The following is a 19,470-nucleotide window of genomic DNA, read 5'->3' on the forward strand; positions in this document are numbered from 1 at the left end:
CTACCCAGATGCCCCGGGACATAACTATTTGACCAGGACAGTCGAACCGCCCACCACAGCCACAGTTTTCCGCCGTCGACCAAAAACACACTTCTTCAATCAATATCTGAAATGAAAAAAATGGTGGAAAGAAAGGAAATCGATTAGGACCAGAGTAAAAAGCCTTTCCTCTCACTCCCAAGAATCCTTTTCTTCTGGAGATGAACGGAGATGCGTTTCCAGTGGATTTAAGGCCACTCGAGAAGAGAGTCACCGTCGACGCTCGCGGAGGTGCTGTTTTAATTTGATCATGTTGTGCCGCAGACCCTCGGGACCGGCTTAAATTAATATAATATAAATTAACTATAATTACTGGAGTCTCACACAGAGAAACAGTGATTACACTCGGCCCGATCCCAGTGTGCACTTGTACAGAAAGCGGTGTACTATCTCTTTAATGTCAGACTCATTAATCTTTGGGAGACTGAAGCTGTTTTTAAATTTTTTTATTATCTCAAACAAGAGTGGAGCAATTATCATGGGCCCAGATACTAGGCTCCCTAATATATTTGTGAAATCCTAATTTTTTCTTTTTGATGACAAGTAAACATGATGTTTATCCCTCCAATGTCGTCGTTATCCCCCTCCCCCTTGTGTCAGCCAGTGACTTTAAGTCCAGGTAACGCAATGATAAATGTAGTCACACCTAGCCAAATGTATTACTATTAGAAAACCCAGCTAAAAAAACTGCTTATTTGGCTCCTCAGACCATTTCTCACGATTGTGTGTGGGGGCGGGGGGCGTGGTCTTATCACACCTGACAGTTCCCTTTTTAAGATACCTATCAAATGGACCCTACTTGGTTAGAAAGCTTGACTAATCGACTAACTAGCAAACTAGGTTAGACACCCAAATCACCCAAATCTGTGCGTTTATTTAACTAGACGTCCTGGAGTATGGTGCTTTTTTTCTTTTTTTATGAAACTGTTAGCATTGGCTTTACAGGTTGTTTAAATCCTGGAAGCTGATTCGCTGACTGACACAGTGACTGTAAACCCTGTGTGGTCCAGGGTACATTTTCTCCCCACACACACTAACGGTTAAGGTTAGGATCTGAAGAGGGAATAGCTTTAGGGGGTAACTTTAGTGACTCCACCAGGGTGGGGGACGATTAGAGATGAGAAAAAAACCTTGGTTTGTCTTCACGAGACGCGCCAAATGCTATTTACGAGGCTCCGTACTAATTGATGGTGATGACGTTTGCTCGCATAATTTCAGTGCTAATTTGTCGCATTAAAGTGTAGAATATTTACCTTTTTAATCATAGCCATAATCAATTACTTAGCTCCTTCATGCCTGTATGTTAATTATATTACATATTCATACACGGTACATTATCTATGATCTAACAAACGCACCCATCATCCAGTCTGCCTTTCCCCAGAGCCTCGTTGATCCAACGCTAATGCGTCATCTAAGCAGCCTGTTGTGCTCTGTACATGAATGAAAATGAATGAATGAAAAATGAATGAATGAATGAAAAGTTTATTTTTGAACATGTATTCTCCATATTCCTCCAAACAAATCACGGTATCTAGCTCCGTCAACAATCATAACACTTTTTTTATGAAAAAACATAAAAAAAACATTATAAACAAAAAGTCAAGAGCAATGCATTTAGTTAGCAGACATGTCCAAAAAAGGAGTAGAGGGAAGCTAAGCTTATTGATCCCTAACCCCTTACATTTACATTTGTTGTTCCATTAATTTGACTAGATATAACATAATTTAGTATAATACAATATAGAATATACTTTTACTTATAGTATGAAAAGAAAAAAAACGTGATTCACTTGACAGCAGTGAATACAGTACAGCACTACATAACACAATATAACATAACTTTGTTTATCCTCATTACTCATTTCTGTATTTCTCTAATGCGTGTTTTTTTTTTTTGCTGCTTTTTAAATTAACCATACATTTGGAGATGCTGCTTCCGTCTCTCCCTCGACTATCTCAGTTGACTACCAGACGAGTCACTCCCCTTGTCAGTCAGACTCTTGGACATGTTCTCCTTCCTCCGACATGGTCCCCACTCCACTCCCCAATCATTACTCGCTGACTCACACCCTGCCAAGCCGGCAGCCTTAACTCTCTCTCTCTCTCTCTTAGCTCTTGCTGCTTCCTCCCTGGTGAGCAGGACCACAGACCCGACTCTTTTCACAGTTGACACTAATGCCTTAAAGTAGGCAGCGCCGGCTGGGGTTGGCCTGTTGTGATGAATATCACAATAATCTCAAAACTGTGACCACTCGCACCAGTGCTCCTAAGTTTTATTTCAAAGTTGCATTACAATTTTTTGTATTTTTTTTTAAGATGTCCTATTTAGAGCCTGACCGATAGAAGAAAGGCTAAAGTAACCTTTTTGTACCGCATGTATAAAAAAAAAAAGGACTGCCTGCTTTGGACCTAATTCTGCATGACTAGCATAAATTAGCCTGGCTGTAAAGACCAGGCTTGTGTGGTGCCATTCAGCCCATTTTCATTCAGCTATCTTGAGGTCAGAAGAAGTCAAGGGACCCCTTTGAAAACACCTGTGACCATGACATTTCCCTCATCACATTTCAGCTAGCTTAAAATAGCTTAACTTTGGAGCAAAATGTGCCCCCTTTGCCAGTGAACTAGCATGACATGGCTGGTAGCGTTGATTCCTCAAGATCTCTAGTTTCATGAGTATCGTCGTGATAGCTTAATCTCTTAAACCCTAGCCATATTTCCCCAAAACTAGTACATACTACATAGTAGTACATACCCAAGTAAATTGAAGATTTCTCCACTTCTATAAGGTCCATTTGCATGTTCTTGGTAACTAGGGTCATCTGTGGATTCCCAGGGTCAGAAATGTTGTGCGTCTGTTACTATGCTTGAGTAAATTGTAATGAACCAAAGGAGAATATAAATTATTATTAGTAAGGCGGCTGGGTGGCGCAGCGGACATTGCGCTCGTCACCAACGCACGAGACACCGGTATCGAATCCGGCTGTCGGCTTGGGCCGGCCATCATACTGACTCAATTGGCAGAGTTGGCGGGTGGGAAGTCGATGGGTGGTAATCTGGACGTTATAAACAGCAACTCCTACAGGTCGGTTGGGGCGCCTGCACAGCAGAGACAGGAAAATGGCGGGGGCAGTGTGAGCCTCCTACACGTTACTCCTCGCCAAATGAGAGTCCGCTCCGATACATGTGACTGGCTGCCTACACATGTATCGGAGGGGACATGCGATGGGCTTCTATCCTCCCTACAACCGGCCAGTCGGGGGCACATGCGTGCAACGTTCAAGACAGGGGAGGGGAGAATTGGCACGGCTAAATTGGGATGGGAGAAAAAATTTGCAAAAAAAGAGGAGAAAGCGAAAAAAAAAACGGGAGGAGAAAAAGTGGATAAAGTATTATTAGTAGTAGTTTTCCCCCCCATCTTTGACGGTGAATAACACCATGCTAACATTGACCAAAAGTGGACAATTGCCACTGAGCTCATTAAGCACCTTCTTGAGATCAAGTGTACTAAAGATCTAAGCAAATTAACAAAGGGCAGATAATTTACTGTATCAATGACGGATTTATAATTTTTGTACTGTAGATGCACTTGCATTACAGAATTTTGCCATCCAGACACATGCAATTTGAAATGAATGAATGAATATAGAATATTAGGCCTATAAATGACCTTATTATGGCCAAGTCATACATCTATGGATCAGCCCGAATCTCATCTTTCCAATGGCAGAGTTAAATCTGGATTTAGCACCAGCAGGTGCCCGCTACAGGGCAGCAAATACTGTGAATGAAATCTACAGTTACTTTTGTATAATGTCCATAGCTCTGCCATTTCTTACCGGATTTTGAAATGTTTTTTCCCTAGATGTTCACAGAAAGGTAAAGACACAACATACGTTGTATTTTATGGTAATAATGTTGAGGTTTATTCAACCCGTGAGATATATACACGATTCTCACGTAAAAAAAAAAATAAATGTCCATGTCAAACGGCTGCGGCTGGTGTGAGCTGGGTAGTGTAGTTTTATGACATTTCGACCGGGCCGATCGGATACCGATATATCGGGAGATAAGTCCATAACGGTCGAGCTCTAGTCTCGTTATCACCAGGAGGTTATCATTGTTGGAGGCTGGAGCCATATCTTTCATTCTCTATTGAGCTGTACGTCAGAGTCTCAGGGAGTGCGAGAGGTCAACTCTTGTCTGAACTGCCATACGGTAGGGGTGGGCGCCACGGCCTAAAACATCATGAATATTTCTACACATTTGAATGATTCATGGTACGTAATCGCAATATTTTTCACGTCGCTGTTCTTTGGCCAAGTTACTGACGGGACGCAATCAAACTGGCAAGAATATAGTAATACATTTGCAGCCTGGCATAGGCCTAGAAAATGGTTAAAAACATTTTGAGCTTTATTAAACGCGAGTAAAAGCATCGGTATTCAGGAGTGTCAGAGCGGCTATGCTGAAAGTATGAATAAAAAATGAAGCGTGGATTGTGCAGGAATACATCTCAATCTCGAATGGGTATCATGGTGGCATTTTAACGAGTGACAATCTCAAGTACCGTCATATTGCCCACCCCCAGGCCGTAGGGATGAAGCGTTCTCATCCATGCTGCTGCTGCTGCTGTTGGGGCTCTGTTCCTTACATCACAGCTTTTACATGAAGCCATGTGTGAAGAAAAACACTTCTCTCAGAACACTGGAATATAATAATGTTGGCCATCCATGTTTTACAACGTAAGCGCTTTACCCCTCATGTGGGCCTGTTTGTAGCCTGGACTTCTAGCCGCCCAGACGCATTTCAGTGGGCGGGGTGGAAAAAGTGATCCAGTCGGAAGCACTGCGAAAAGTCATCCAGTTGGAAGCACGGCAGAAAAGTAATCCAGTCAGAGGAATGGTGAAATGTCTTCTATGGATAAAATAACTCTGGTTCACCATCTATGGATTAAATAACTCTGGTTCACCATCTATGGATTAAATAACTCAGGTTCACCATCTATGGATTAAATAACTCTGGTTCACCATCTATGGAATAAATAATTTAGGTTCACTATCTATGGATTAAATAACTGGTTCACCATCTATGGATTAAATAACTGGTTCACCATCTATGGATTAAATAATTTAGGTTCACTATCTATGGATTAAATAACTGGTTCACCATCTATGGATTAAATAACTGATTCACCATCTATGGATTAAATAACTGGTTCACCATCTATGGATTAAATAACTCAGGTTCACCATCTATGGATTAAATAACTTAGGTTCACCATCTAACTCTGGTTCCGCTAGGGCTGGGCGATATAACGATAACGATAAATATCGCGATATATTTTAATAATCTATATCGAATATCGAAATAAAAAAAAAATCGAAAAATCCTTTTTTTTTTTTTTTTTTTTTTTTTTATACTTTTTTTTTTTTTTACCTGCAACAGGGCAGTTTTAAAACCAGAGACAGTGGACAGACTTGTCTTTCTTGCCTGCAACTTAAAGTAATGGCTTTGCTTGTCCAAATGACAATACTGACCAAATTCAGATTTCTTTTTCTCTTGTCCATTTATTTTGTTTGCTTTCTAATTTAAAATACATTTAGAAACTGTCTGTACACAGTAGGCTATGTGTGCTAGCAGAACTAGACTCCAGTCACGAGTCACAGTGCACATGTGCGGTGGTTTGTCCACCAAAAAAGCGCCAAAAGATCGAAAATAAACTAGCAGAGCCAGAACTGTTCAACTCCTCTGGAGCCACAGCCAGCAAAGAAGCCGGTTTACTTTAGCTTTTAAACCAGCTGCAGCCTGAGAACTGGAGTGTGAGGGGATGTAACACTAAAGATGGCGGCAATGACAAAGAATTGCTGCAAAATAAACATACATCTGTTGTTAAAAAAATAAAAAAAAAAAAAAAATAAAAAAAAATTATACTTATAACAATTCGATAATTATCGATATCGAAAAATAAAATAAAATTATCATATCGTTATCGCGATATGATTTTTTTCCATATCGCCCAGCCCTAGGTTCCGCCAAGAAAGTCTGTCAGTGAATACTGTTGTTCTTGTTCAGTTATTGAGTTATTTCTATATTTATTATCCAGTTATTGAGTTATTTCTGTATTTATTATCCTGACTATGACGTTCGTTGCTTCGGGAGACACCAAAGCTGCCTTTGCCGCCGGCGGTCTGTATTTCACACCATCGACCACGGGAACCAATCGGAGGCCGTGTTCCAACCCGGGGACAGGGCGGCAGTTGGAACGCAGTCCCCGATTGGCTCAGATTGCGTTGCAATTTCTGGAAACCGGTGTGGAATACAAGGAAGGGCCAGTCTGTATCACAAAAGCAGAAGAAAGAAATTGGGAGAAAGACTCTCTTCCAGACTTGGGGGCCTGTTGACTTTCTTTCGAAATGCCTCATAGGAGTTTGCCACTTGACCACATGCCACGCGGCACCACGCATGAAGGGGTTAATGCCACATCACACACGGCTGGGAGTAATCGTGTTTGTTGTGCATTTGTCAGCGTTTGTACTCGGCATACGAGTCTTAGCCGGGGGGGGGGGGGGGGGGGGAGCTGCTTACCGAAGGTCTCTTGTCAGCCTCCTCTGCTCAGTCAACCTCCCCGTTTCCCTCTGTCGTGTCACACACTCCTGTCCTGTCCTGTCCTTGATTGTTGACACTCTTTATGACATGTGACAGTCTGTGACGCGCCCATGCATTTCTCTCCACACCCCCCCCCCCCCCCCCCCCCCCCTTCCTTCCCCCTGCTGCCCACAGTCGGATAGTCTCACTTCGGCCACGCTCGCTGCTCTGAGATATGCTCGCCTTCCTGTCGGACCACGTTCCACTGCCAGCTCCCGTTTGTCCTCCTTCTGTCTCCGTCGTCAAGCCTACTCTGTCTCTCTGTCAACTCTGCCTCTTTTTTTTTTTTTTTTTTTTTCTATACTCAGCCCTCCTGTGTTCGACGAACAGCTGCAGCGTTCAAGACTTGGAAGTCCACTGCTAGGAAGAAACTCATCGTGTCAAAGCTGTTCCCACATTGTTGTTGTGACAATAAACAGTTGTGATTGGAGGATCAAGAAAAGAGGGCGTGGCTTGAGATAGGTCAATGTCCCCGTAGTGACTCAACGACTAGTAACTTGTTCGTAATAATAATAAATAAAAAATACCTGATTAATTGACAAAAAGAACGGTGTCGACACAACCAGCAACTAATGGGCTTAAGAGTGCCGTCTTATTTTGCATTGTAGATGTCATCGGTACAGTATATGTCAGATTAACGTCCGGATGAGTAATGCCATGACCGTCCGACGTCTATAATGTACTATTCGGCAATCTGTATCCGAAAGCGGGATGAATCTTTAATCGATTTTGCTCCGGTTACGTTGAGAGACCATACATTTCCTTCCCGGGCAGAACATTGGTCTCATGAAAGATGGTATTAATCAGACGGAAATAATGAGAATGCCATTTGATCTCGAGTTGATTTTTTTTGTTTGTGTTTTTATAACAAAAAAATTGCCGTGCAGGTATTCTCCTGCACACTGGCACAATGATAATAACGAGGTCGGGGGAGGGGGGGGGGGGGTCCATCTTCTGGCGAATGCCACGGGGTAGAATTGCTCACATTTGTCAGAAGGGAGTGTAAATTGGCAGCGTTGATGTTTGCCCTGGCCACAGGCTCGCCCGTTAATGGGGATATTTTCAATTAGTCACGGCGCTAGGGGCACGGTCCGCTCCCCCCACCTCGCAGAGCGCCACACCGCCATGTAGCCAATAGATTAGGATGCTTTATTGATCTCTTGAACCGTTCTAAACGGGAGTGTTTTCCTTTTCCTTCCCATTCCTCTTTCCCCCCCTCCCCCTTCTTCTTTTTACACTTTTTTTTCCCCCCTCTACTCTGAATCACCAGGAGCATTGAGTGAAAATGGGTTTCGGATTTCTCCCGTCTCAACCCTGACCCCCTTCCGCTCATCTGTCCCTTCCCGTGTTGATTAATTTCACGAGCGCTCGGCCTGCCTCTCGCTCCTCTCGGCTGAGACGTGCCGGCTTGCTGACAAACGACACACCATGGCTATACCGTCTCATGTTAAACCCCTGTTTTCTTTTAGCCGTGACCAGCAGCTCTTTCAGCTGGTCGGCTGGTCCACGACAGGGCCCCCCCCGCCCTCTAGCGGCCTCCTGAGCAAGAACTAAACGAATAAATACATCTATAAAAATGAAACGAGACATGTTATTTAGAACATACAATATACTACTACAGAGAGGAGTCATGACTACAGAGTCATTTTCTGTCCAACGGTTATTTTCGAGGGCCGACTATCCCGTCATTAACGATTAGCCGCGTATAGCCGATAATCTTTTTTCCAAATTCACTATATGGATGAAATAACTCTGGTTCACTATCTATCTATGGATGAAATAACTCCCAGGTTCACCATCTATGGATGAAATAACTCCCAGGTTCACCATCTATGGATGAAATAACTCCCAGGTTCACCATCTATGGGTTAAATAACTCCCAGGTTTACCATCTATGGATGAAATAACTCCCAGGTTCTCTATATCTATGGATTAAATAACTCTGGTTCACCATCTATGGATGAAATAACTCATGTTCACTGTATATATGAATGAAATAATAATAATAATAAAATGTATTTTATGAAGGACGGTATCTCTGAAGACACTCAATAATGATGCCCTTGAGATGCTCTCCGTTAGTCTGCCAACAACCACACTGTGTTCTCTCCGTTTCTTTGTTTAATTTCTAGTATTGTAAATGAACGACGCTCCTCCAACCCAAAATACATTTTGGTTTGACAGCGACGGGGGGCGAGGTTGAATCCGTCGTCGTGACATTCGTGTACGTCTTCTTCCTCCCTGTGTGCTGCAGGTTCGACAAAGAGGGCCACACCATGGACGGGACGTCTCTGACAGAGGCGAGGGGAGGTGGACGGACCACCAACTGGAAGACCCTGGCCGACGTGAAGAACGACCACCTGGGACACGGGGAGAAGGTGCGCGTGCGAGGAGACACTCACCTAGTACTTATCTTTGGTCCTCGTCTTCCCGTTTGGGAAATAATAACTAGGAAGCTTATCTGTGCCATGCTGCCCCGTGGGAGATTAATACAGGTGTTTCGCTTTCCAGGTGTGTGTCCATCTTAATGCTACCTTTGGTATCCTGTCCTGGTCCGTTCTGAGTGCGTGGCCTACAGTCATCTGAGCCCAACCCAAATCAAAAACACACTTGTGATCCTTTACAATTCTTAAAAACTAAATATATTCTAATATATATATATATATATATATATATATATATATATATATATATATATATATATATATATATATATATATAAAAAAACTTGGATTAATTTAAACTTTTTTGTAAAAAAGGGTATCGGGATTGAAAAAGTCGGATCGGTGCATCCCTAATTTTAATGCTACCTTTGGTGTCCTGTCCTGGTCCGTTCTGACTGCGTGGCCTATATAGTCATCTGAGCCCAACCTGTTTTATTTCAAGGACCACACTATTGCAACCCGTTTTATTTCAAGGACCACACTATTGCAACCCGTTTTATTTCAAGCACCACACTATTGCAGCCAATTTTATTTCAAGGACCACACTATTGCAACCCGTTTTATTTCAAGCACCACACTATTGCAGCCAATTTTATTTCAAGGACCACACTATTGCAGACAGTTTTATTTCAAGCACCACACTATTGCAGACAGTTTTATCCCTGCTGGTGACCTGTGACGGTCTGTGCGTCACTCCTAGGGCTGTCTTAAATACTTCGAAGCTTCCATGGGCATGGGATTCCAATGGGAAAATAAAATTTGAATATATATATATATATATAAAAAAAGATTCTACTCTAATTAAAATCGAATCTCTGCCCCGAAGCTTCGAATGCCAAAAAAAGCTTCGAAGGTCAGCCCTAGTCGCTCCTATAGACGGCACACGCATAAAGTCTCCCAGGTACGACGGCCGCAGATGTATCGCTATTCGATGACTCACTCAAAAAAAATTACCGGCCGGAATCCCCAAAGCGACGGCTTTTGAAAGCGCTAATAGGCAAAAACTGCATATGATAATCAAAACGTATATCCTTACATTTCAGATCCCTGTGAACCCCCCCCCCCCCCCCTGTAACGTTGTTACACGTTCACCTGCGCGTCCCGGGCATCCTCCCCCGGCTGATGGACACAATGATGAATCTCTATAATCACCGCGCCTCATATTAAACGACTGCGCCGCCGCGTATCCAGGGGCTTGTTTTCCACCGCGCGGCCCCCCTCGTTAATCACGCCGCGCAGTGGGTGTCCTCGCCGCGCCTCGTTGTATATTTTAGGGCGAAGTCACATTTATCTTCCGTATTGATTAGGCAGATAATGTGGACTCCGCGCATCCCTAATGAAATGCTTGCCCTCTGATAAGTAAAGTAATATGTGCTCTTGTAATTTCACAGCCCATAAGGTCTTTCCCCCTTTTTTTTTTTATTATAGTTTATTTTTTTTATATACACATAATTAGCGCTCAAGAGAATTGTGTGCATCTTCTACATGGGAGACCTAGTTTTTCAAGTTTCAAGTTTGTTTATTAATTGTCATAGTAAAATACAGAATACTTTATCATGAAATGCTTTTTTCTGTATCAGCCCCTGGGAGTGTGCTAGATGAAAATAGATAAAAAGTATAAAATAGAAAGTCAAAAGTATGTGAAATAAAGTGTTCAGTCAATATACATACCGTATATACAATATACAGAGTAACAGTGAGGTACAATGCAGAAATGGGATGAGGTACAAACGTAGGGTAAGGTGCAATGAGGTATGAATTGTAGTGCAAATCTATTTACTAATAAATATAAAGTGTGTTAGTGTCTAAAGTGAGTAAAGTGGGTGTTAAGGTGAGTGTATAATTATGTGTGTGCTGTGAGTGTAGATGATGGGTTGTTGCATAGTGTCACTGTCATTGTCATTGAGCATCCTGATGGCCTGGGGATAGAAGCTCTTTCTGAGTCTCTCTGTACTGGCCATGAGACTCCAGTATCACTTGCCTGACCGCAGCAGTTCAAAGAGGCAGTTGTTTGGGTGACTAGAGTCTTTGATTATTCTCTTAGCCTTGGCCCTGCAACACTTGGTATAGATGTCCTGGAGAGTGGGAAGCCCACCTCCAATTGTGCGTTCGGCTGAACGGGCCACTCTCTGTAGTCTGCTGCGGTCTTGTGCCGGTGCTATTCCCAAACCAGGAGGTGATGTTACCAGTCCGGATGCTCTCTATTGTGCACGAGTATGTATATCTATGTAGACCTAGACATTTGGATGCCACAAGCTTCACATTTGAATGCGTGTCCTCAACTAAATAAATTCTTAGTCGACTACCGTAATAGTCATAGAACTTTGTTAACTAATCAATTGGGTGATTTAATTGACAAACCTATGAAACTGTCACTGAAGCAGTGATCTCGAGGAGAATAACACCCAGACTGAGTGTTATTAATGAAGCAGTGACAGTAAGTAAGGAGAATAGCACCCAGACTGAACATGTTATTAATGACGCGGTGACAGTAAGTAAGGAGAATAGCACCCAGACTGAACATGTTATTAATGACGCAGTGACAGTAAGTAAGGAGAATAGCACCCAGACTGAACATGTTATTAATGAAGCAGTGACAGTAAGTAAGGAGAATAGCACCCAGACTGAACATGTTATTAATGACGCAGTGACAGTAAGTAAGGAGAATAGCACCCAGACTGAACATGTTATTAATGACGCAGTGACAGTAAGTAAGGAGAATAGCACTCAGACTGAACATGTTATTAATGACGCAGTGACCGTAAGTAAGGAGAATAGCACCCAGACTGAACATGTTATTAATGACGCAGTGACAGTAAGTAAGGAGAATAGCACCCAGACTGAAATGATAGCAAACTAGTTTCATTACTTGTATGTAGGGCTCGCTAGCTGACATCCTTTACAACTACTGACAGACTGACTGATGGGCCAATCGGGATAACCTGAGTAGATTCATTACTCGTTTGTGGGGCTAGCTAGCTGATATCCTTTACAACTACTGACACGCTGACTGATGGGCCAATCAGGGTAACCGGAGTAGATTACACTCTTCAGGGAAGCAGATTGGATATCTGAAATGGTTTTTATTCTGTTGATATCCAGAGGGATGGTTATCAAAGGGCTTTAGTCATCATTTTCACAACTGCGGTTCTAACATTTTGGGTAATGTTGCATCATCATAGCTGGGGGACGGGGGGGGGGGGGACGGACGGACGCAGTTGGATTGAAAAACAAGGTATTTGGAGACACCATTTGGAAAGAGGATCTCGTTAGACGAAAGCACAGGCGGAAGTACATGAATAATACCACTGCGCAATTTTGTGTTTGTATCATGTTTTTTGTTCCATTTGTACAAACAATATGGTGAATAAAGTAATCTGAATCTGGTGTGAAGGGTGTTGAGGAATTGCAGCAGGGGTTATTGGATCAGCGACTTGGCCTGTGTGTGGGTGTGGCTCTCGGCACAGAGTGTGACTGGTCTGACGCCGAGCTCGGTCTGTCCTCGGTGCGCAGAGACATCCAACACACAGGGTCACAGGGTCAGGCCTCGGCAGCCCCCCCCCCCCCCCCCCCCCCCCCCCCCACATGCGAGTCTGCTGCAGTTAATTGTCCCCTGTCGCAGTCTTTGTGTCACAATCTCACATTTCCGCGGGCGCCGGCTTTGCCCCCTCTTGACAGCGCGCGGCTGCCCTCCTTCTGGCGGGCCTCACACTGCCGCCGAGAAGATATGTCTTTCTGTCCGTCCACCGTCCACCCCCCCCGCGCGGTCCCACCCGCCCCACAGAGTTACACGCTAAACGAGGAGGTGTTCCGTTGATTAATCCGAAGTCCTCTTTCGATAGCCGCGGAGTGAGAGGCTTTGACTTGAGACGCCGGTCATTAAAAGGGTTCCGAGCGATCGTCTCTCCCGCGCGCGCGTCGGAGCTGGGTGGTTTTCTCATCCGGCCACTTGTCATTTGCCGCCAACCCCCCGAAGGGTTTTCAATGTATCCAAACGGACACGGCACATCACTTGTGCAGTTAATTAGGGTGGGAAATCCTTTAGGTCAGCAGTTAGCATAGAGGAAGACAAAAAAGAGATCGATTGTCCCTACCGCTGATAAATGTTCCTTTTTTTTTGTTTTTTTGATTTATCTACTTGAGCTTAAGATACTTTGCCTCAAGCTTCAGTCTAGATCTTGGGATGAGGAGAGAGAGGAAATCTTTCGCTAAATGGATTCTCAATGAACCACCTGGCAAGAGGCTGTCCCCGGTTTTTAGTAAAAGAACACTCAACTACACATGAATCTGGACGAGCCGATTTAGTCCGATATACTTTACTCCCAACTGTAGGCCCCTCGATGTACAAGAACACACTAGGAATCCGCAAACCAAACATTGACTTCATATCCTCCGGAAAATTACAGATGCCTTTTGGTCCTCTTGAGATTCCTCTGGTGTTAACATAATTGGATTTGCATGGTTGCGTTGATGATTGGTAGATGTCCTCTGTTGCTCCGCTGTGTCTCCACAGCAGCAGGCCTGTTGCTCTGCTCGCTGACCCCTGAACCCCCTCTGCCCTGCTAAGAGAGAGAGAACACATCTAGACACCTGTGGTCACGACACGAGTTTGGGCTTCCAATGCCGTGATAACAAAAACAAACGCTGGGTGGATATAGCTTGGTGGATAGGGGCGACAGTGGCTCAGGAGGTAGAGCAGTCGTCTGGTAATGGGAAGGTTTCCGGTTCGATTCCCACTTCTCCCGGGCAGCGTATTGAAGTGTCCTTGAGCAAGGCACTTAACCCCCTAACTGCTCCCGATGAGCAGGTTGGCACCTTGCATGGTCACCTCCGCTGTCGGTGTGTGAATGTGAGGAACAAAATTGTGAATCGCTTTGGATAAAAGCTGCTATATAAATGCACCATTTACCATTTATATAGCTACTGTACCGTCATCATTCATTAGAATTGACGTTATTACAAAAATATATAACGTGAAATATTCATTAGAAAAGGAATCGGCTCTTTCCCCTGGTTACTTTGGGACGGCGCCTCACTCCCCGTCAGTGAGCTAACGCTGTAACGAGGAGTGACGGAAGCGTGGAAAACGGAAAAAGATAACTTAATTTCCCAAAAGGCAGCTTCAAAAACCGCTGCCAAATCCGCCGTTAACGAACGGAACGCCCGCTCGGCGTGCCCCCCCACCACAAAACACGCAATGGGGAGTCCTGTTTTCACGCTAAATAAAGGCTTCCCGAGCGCAAGGGGGGGGGGAGAGAGAGAGATTAGAGCTGCAGCTCCAGTGCCGAGGATGATGTACCCTGCCCTCGGGGGGGGCGAGAGGTGACTCATCTCCAACCCCGTTGAACCAACCCCTCTGTTATTCATCTGATTTCACAGCCGCTGTGAAATTCATGCAGCGTGTGCCTTGGTGGGTTTTTCTTTTTTTTCTCTTCATGTCGGCTAGGAGGAGATTTCTAAAAGGCTGTTTATGTATATAGGGGGGGGGGGGGGGGGGGTTATAAACGTACGCCCCCCCCCCGCTCAAACAATACGACAAGGCCAACCTCGCTGCTTTGCATTAGCGCCGCAAGACCACCGGGTCAGTCCGGCGAAGGCTGCATCCGTGGGGGGGGGGGATGGTGTTGTTTTTTAAATTGCTCTGTACCGTCTCTGATGTCTCCTCCTCTGTTAATTGGTGATGATGTCATTTCTCATTTAATGTCCTTGTCCTTGTGCTCTCTTGTCATTATTAAAAACATAAAGCTCACTGCACCCGGCTTTTCACTAGTGTGGAAAGTGAGGCTGCATCTTGAAGTGCATAAATGGATGCGCTGCTCCAAATAACGTAACGTCGTTCAGCAACTTGAGCTCTCTCTGGTTTTGTTTCTATTCATCCCTCTCTAGGCCGATTACTTCAGCTGCATCGCCACCATCGTGTACCTGAGGAAGGAGAACTGCCTGTACCAGGCGTGCCCCAGCCAGGACTGCAACAAGAAGGTGGTGGACCAGCAGAACGGCATGTTCCGCTGCGAGAAATGTGACAAAGAGTTCCCCAACTTCAAGTACCGGCTCATCCTCTCTGTGAGTGGCTCGGCGCCCTGAACCCCCCCCCCCCCCCCCGTCTGGCTGCGTTTCTACCGTTTTCCAACGCTGACGCACACAGACACACGCATGAGCACGCACACACGCATGCTCACCCAGCCCTACTGAGCCTATACTCTATCCTCAGCAGACCCAGGCTCAGGCCGTCATCCCCATGACTTATGAAGCGTTTCTTATTACCCTGTCGTACTCCTCCTCCTCTTCTGTTCTCTCCTCTCCTCCTCACTCTTCTATTTTCCTCTCCTCTTCTGTTCTCTCCTCTCCTCTCCTCCTCACTCTTCTATTTTCCTCTCTCCTCCCGTCCTCTTCTCTCCTCCCGTCCTCTCCTCTTCTCTCCTCTCCCGTCCTCTCCTCTTCTCTCCTCTCCCGTCATCTCCTGTTCTCTCCTCTCCCGTCCTCTCCTGTTCTCTCCTCTCCTCCTCACTCTTCTATTTTTCTCTCCTCTCCTGTTCTCTCCTCTCCTCCTCACTCTTCTATTTTCCTCTCCTCTCCTGTTCTCTCCTTTCCTCTCCTCCTCACTCTTCTATTTTCCTCTCCTCCTGTTCTCTCCTTTCCTCTCCTCCTCACTCTTCTATTTTCCTCTCTTCTCTCCTCCTCTCCTAGCCACTCTTCCTCTTCAATGTCACATCTGGCCCTTCAAGCACGATCTTCTTTCCCTCCATCTGCTCTTAACAGTCATCTAAGGACACATATTTCCAAGCCCGTTCTGTTGCAGTAGTGCCATCACTGAGTAATTGAGCCTAATTATAATCCCCTAACAACAGGGGGATATTGCGGTTTTTACCCCGTCCACCACCGCTGTAGACGAGACAAAACTCGGAATAGCTTTCATTCTAATCTTTTCAACTTTGCGGTGCACATTCATGACCCCTAGACTAGAGGATTAACCCTATTGATTCTGTTGACCCCATGACCTCTCCTCTAGGACCACCATCAGGCCAAACACTTATATTCTACTTGTGAACGCGATAACTCGAATAGCTTTCATTGGAATATAAAAAAATTAGCTGTGCACATTCAGTACCCCTATATGATCAACTACATTGATTTCGGTGACCCCATGGCCGTTCCAGCGTGTATCTCCTGATCCGTTATTCATACGGTTATGAAACTGATGAGTCTACTCTCATGCACAGCAACTGTGCCATAAAGGACCTATGAAGTCCACCATGTTGGAACTTTCGCCAATCTTGCATTATTGGAAAAACACTGTTTTCCCTACTCCCCCTAGCGTGTTCGCCACCAAACATGTGGAATCCTGGGGACTTAACATTCTTCAAACGTGTCATTTATATAATCGATAGGCCAAGCCACTCTCCAATTTCCACCAAACTTATGTCAAATATGTTTGACTTACAATAGCAAGGTGGCATGTGAAGTTCATCTTGCTTCGTGGTGGCGCTGTTCTCATGAAACTAAAAGCATGATTAAAAGAGATTTGCGAAATCCGGACGTTCGGGGACATACTAGCTTTGAATTCATTTTATATTGTGCATTTTAAAATGTATGGAATTAATGAGCATTAATTGCTCAATTTCCCCCACTATGCTCTTACTTATCTTAAAAAAAATTAAAAAACGTTTTCTCTTATCTGCAGCCAAAATGATTTCATAAATACCATAATTAATTACTAAGACTAATTTTAGTTCGCTCTCCCCCCCCCCCCAGACATCTTAAATAGAGGCTTGTCTCACACCTCGCTCTAGTCAGCATATTGCTATTCTTCACAGGCTGTAACATAAGCTGTGAATCTGCATCCACTGTATTGCCGCACAGGTTCACCTGGTGTCTGATGTCTCTGCCAACGGGATAGAAACTAATCGGACTATTTTCTTCCTCTCTCTCTCGTGAGAAAGAGTCTCCGTTCCATCAACGGCATATTTTTAACATTCAGCAACTAACCGTATCAAGCCAGGATTTGAACAGATAAAGTACAAGACGATGATAATTTCTCCTGGCTTTCCCCTAACCCCTCTCACTTTTTCCGTGTGTGTTCTCTCTGCCGGCTGGCAGGCCAACATTGCAGATGCTGGTGACAACCAGTGGGTGACGTGCTTCCAGGAGAGTGCAGAGTCCATCCTGGGCCAGAACGCCGCCTACCTGGGGCAGCTCAAGGACTCGGTGAGTTCCTGCCCGTGTTTAAAGTCTGGTCTCAGGGAGCGGCGAGGGGAGGAGCTGGACCTCAGGCGCCGCTGCTGCCAAGCCCCCCCCCCCCCCCCCCCCATCCTCCAGACAGACGGAGAGTGTGTGTGTGTGTGTCTCTCTCACTCCATCTCACTCTCTCCATCTCTCTCCTGCTCTCACTCTCTGTCTCACTCCCTCTCTCTCACTCTCTCCGTCTCTCTCTCTTGCTCTCACTCTGTCTCTCCTGCTCTCACTCTCTCTGTCTCACTCCCTCTGTCTCTCTGTCTCTCTCTCTCTTGCTCTCACTCTATCTGTCTCTCCTGGTCTCACTCTCTCCTGCTCTCACTCTCTCTGTCTCACTCTCTCTGTCTCACTCCCTCTGTCTCACTCTCTCTGTCTCTCTCTCCTGCTCTCACTCTCTGTCTCACTCTCTCTGTCTCACTCCCTCTGTCTCACTCTCTCTGTCTCTCTCTCTTGCTCTCACTCTATCTGTCTCTCCTGGTCTCACTCTCCTGTTCTCACTCTCTCTCCTGCTCTCACTCTCTGTCTCTCTCTTGCTCTCACTCTCTTTCTCTTGCTCTCTCTCTCACTCTCTTGCTCTCTCTCTCACTCTGTCTCTTTTTCCTTGCTCTCACTCTTTATCTTGCTCTCCTTGCTCTCACTCTGTCTCTCTCTTGCTCTCACTCTTTCTCTTGCTCTCTGTCTCTGTCTCTTGCTCTCTCTTTCTCTTGCTCTCTCTCTTCTTGCTCTCTTTCTCTCTCTGCCTCTTGCTCTCTGTCTCTTTCTCTTGCTCTCTCTCACTCTGTCTCTTTATCTTGCTCTCTCCTTGCTCTCACTCTGTCTCTCTCTTGCTTACACTCTGTCTCTCTTTCTCTTGCTCTCACTCTTTCTCGCTCTCTCTTGCTCTCACTCTTTATCTTGCTCTCTTGCTCTATCTCTCTCTGTCTGTCTCCGTCTCTTGCTCTCTTTCTCGTTCTCTCTCTCACTCTCTCACTCTCTCACTCTCACTCTTTCTCTCTCCTCCCTGTAGGTGGTACTACCCTGGAACTTCGATAATAGCCATGGGAGCCATTTATTCTGTGCTGATTTCTAAATTGTTAATACTTTTTTAATTATTGGACATCTGCTTTGCTTTACGTTGCACTCTTAAGCTCCAAAGTGAAGCTTGATGAATGGAAATGTCCAGGCAAGCCTGTCTTGATCCAATCTTTCATCTTGTACAGAACGAAGCTCAGTTTGAAGAGATCTTTCAAAAAGCCAACTTCCACACCTTCGTGTTCAACAACCGGGTGAAGCTGGAGACATATAATGTAAGTAATAATAATAATTTATTACATTTATATAGCGGTTTTCTAGACACTCGAAGCACACTCCACAATGTAGGGTGGAAATTGCCTCCTTCACCACCACTGTGTAGCACCCAACCTTGGGCTATGCAGGCTCAATGGCTGCCATACACTGGCACCAGGCACACATCACACCACACAATGGCTGAAAGGCTCAGGAAACAGGGATTGATATCGGCCAATTAAGGGGAAGGGATGATTAGGTGGCCTTGATGTCAGAGACCTGATTGGGAATTTGACCAGGAACGTCGGGGAACCCCCTACTCTTTGTGTTAGGCGCCCTGTGTTCTTTAACGACCGAGATTCAGTCAGGACCTCGGCTTAGCGTCTCATCTGAAGGACGGCACTCGCAGCTATACGGTGTCTCTATCACCATAACAGTGGCATTGTTACTGACAAGTCCAGAGGACAGAGTGCCCCCTGCTGGACAACAACACCACTTTCCGACAATGGCCTTGATCGGCGATCTTCCGATCATGAGTCCAGAGCTCTACTCATGTAGCCATGACAAGTACAGGTGTTGTTTCATCCGCAGACACGCGTGTCTGTCTCTAAACACGGAGCGCTGTTGCTCCAACAGTATTAAATTTGTAACATTTCATGGCTGAAACCTTTGGAGAATACCCGTCTCTGCCAATGGGATAGAAGCTAATCAGACGATGTAATGATTTTTTTCTCTTGGGAGTCTTCAATCGATGGCATATTTGAACATTCAGCAACTAACTGTATCAGAGTGCAGACAGATGTCTCTCTCTAAACATGGAGCGTTGATGATCCAACAGTAT

At 45.0% G+C, this 19,470-nt stretch overlaps 1 protein-coding gene across 4 annotated transcripts in view; it reads left to right on the forward strand.

The window, feature by feature from the left end:
* rpa1 (replication protein A1) overlaps positions 1-19,470 on the forward strand; it is a 71,486-nt gene that overhangs the window by 40,823 nt on the left and 11,193 nt on the right. For all 4 annotated transcript variants that reach the window (XM_084312310.1, XM_084312312.1, XM_084312311.1 and 1 more), the window contains exons 13-16: positions 8,942-9,065; positions 15,018-15,194; positions 17,229-17,336; positions 18,563-18,649. In XM_084312310.1, the coding sequence (XP_084168436.1) occupies positions 8,942-9,065; positions 15,018-15,194; positions 17,229-17,336; positions 18,563-18,649 (496 nt within the window). The remainder of the gene's footprint in view (positions 1-8,941; positions 9,066-15,017; positions 15,195-17,228; positions 17,337-18,562; positions 18,650-19,470) is intronic.

The sequence above is a fragment of the Notolepis coatsorum genome, assembly GCF_963971535.1.
Source record: "Notolepis coatsorum genome assembly, chromosome: 1".
NCBI lineage: Eukaryota > Metazoa > Chordata > Actinopteri > Aulopiformes > Paralepididae > Notolepis > Notolepis coatsorum.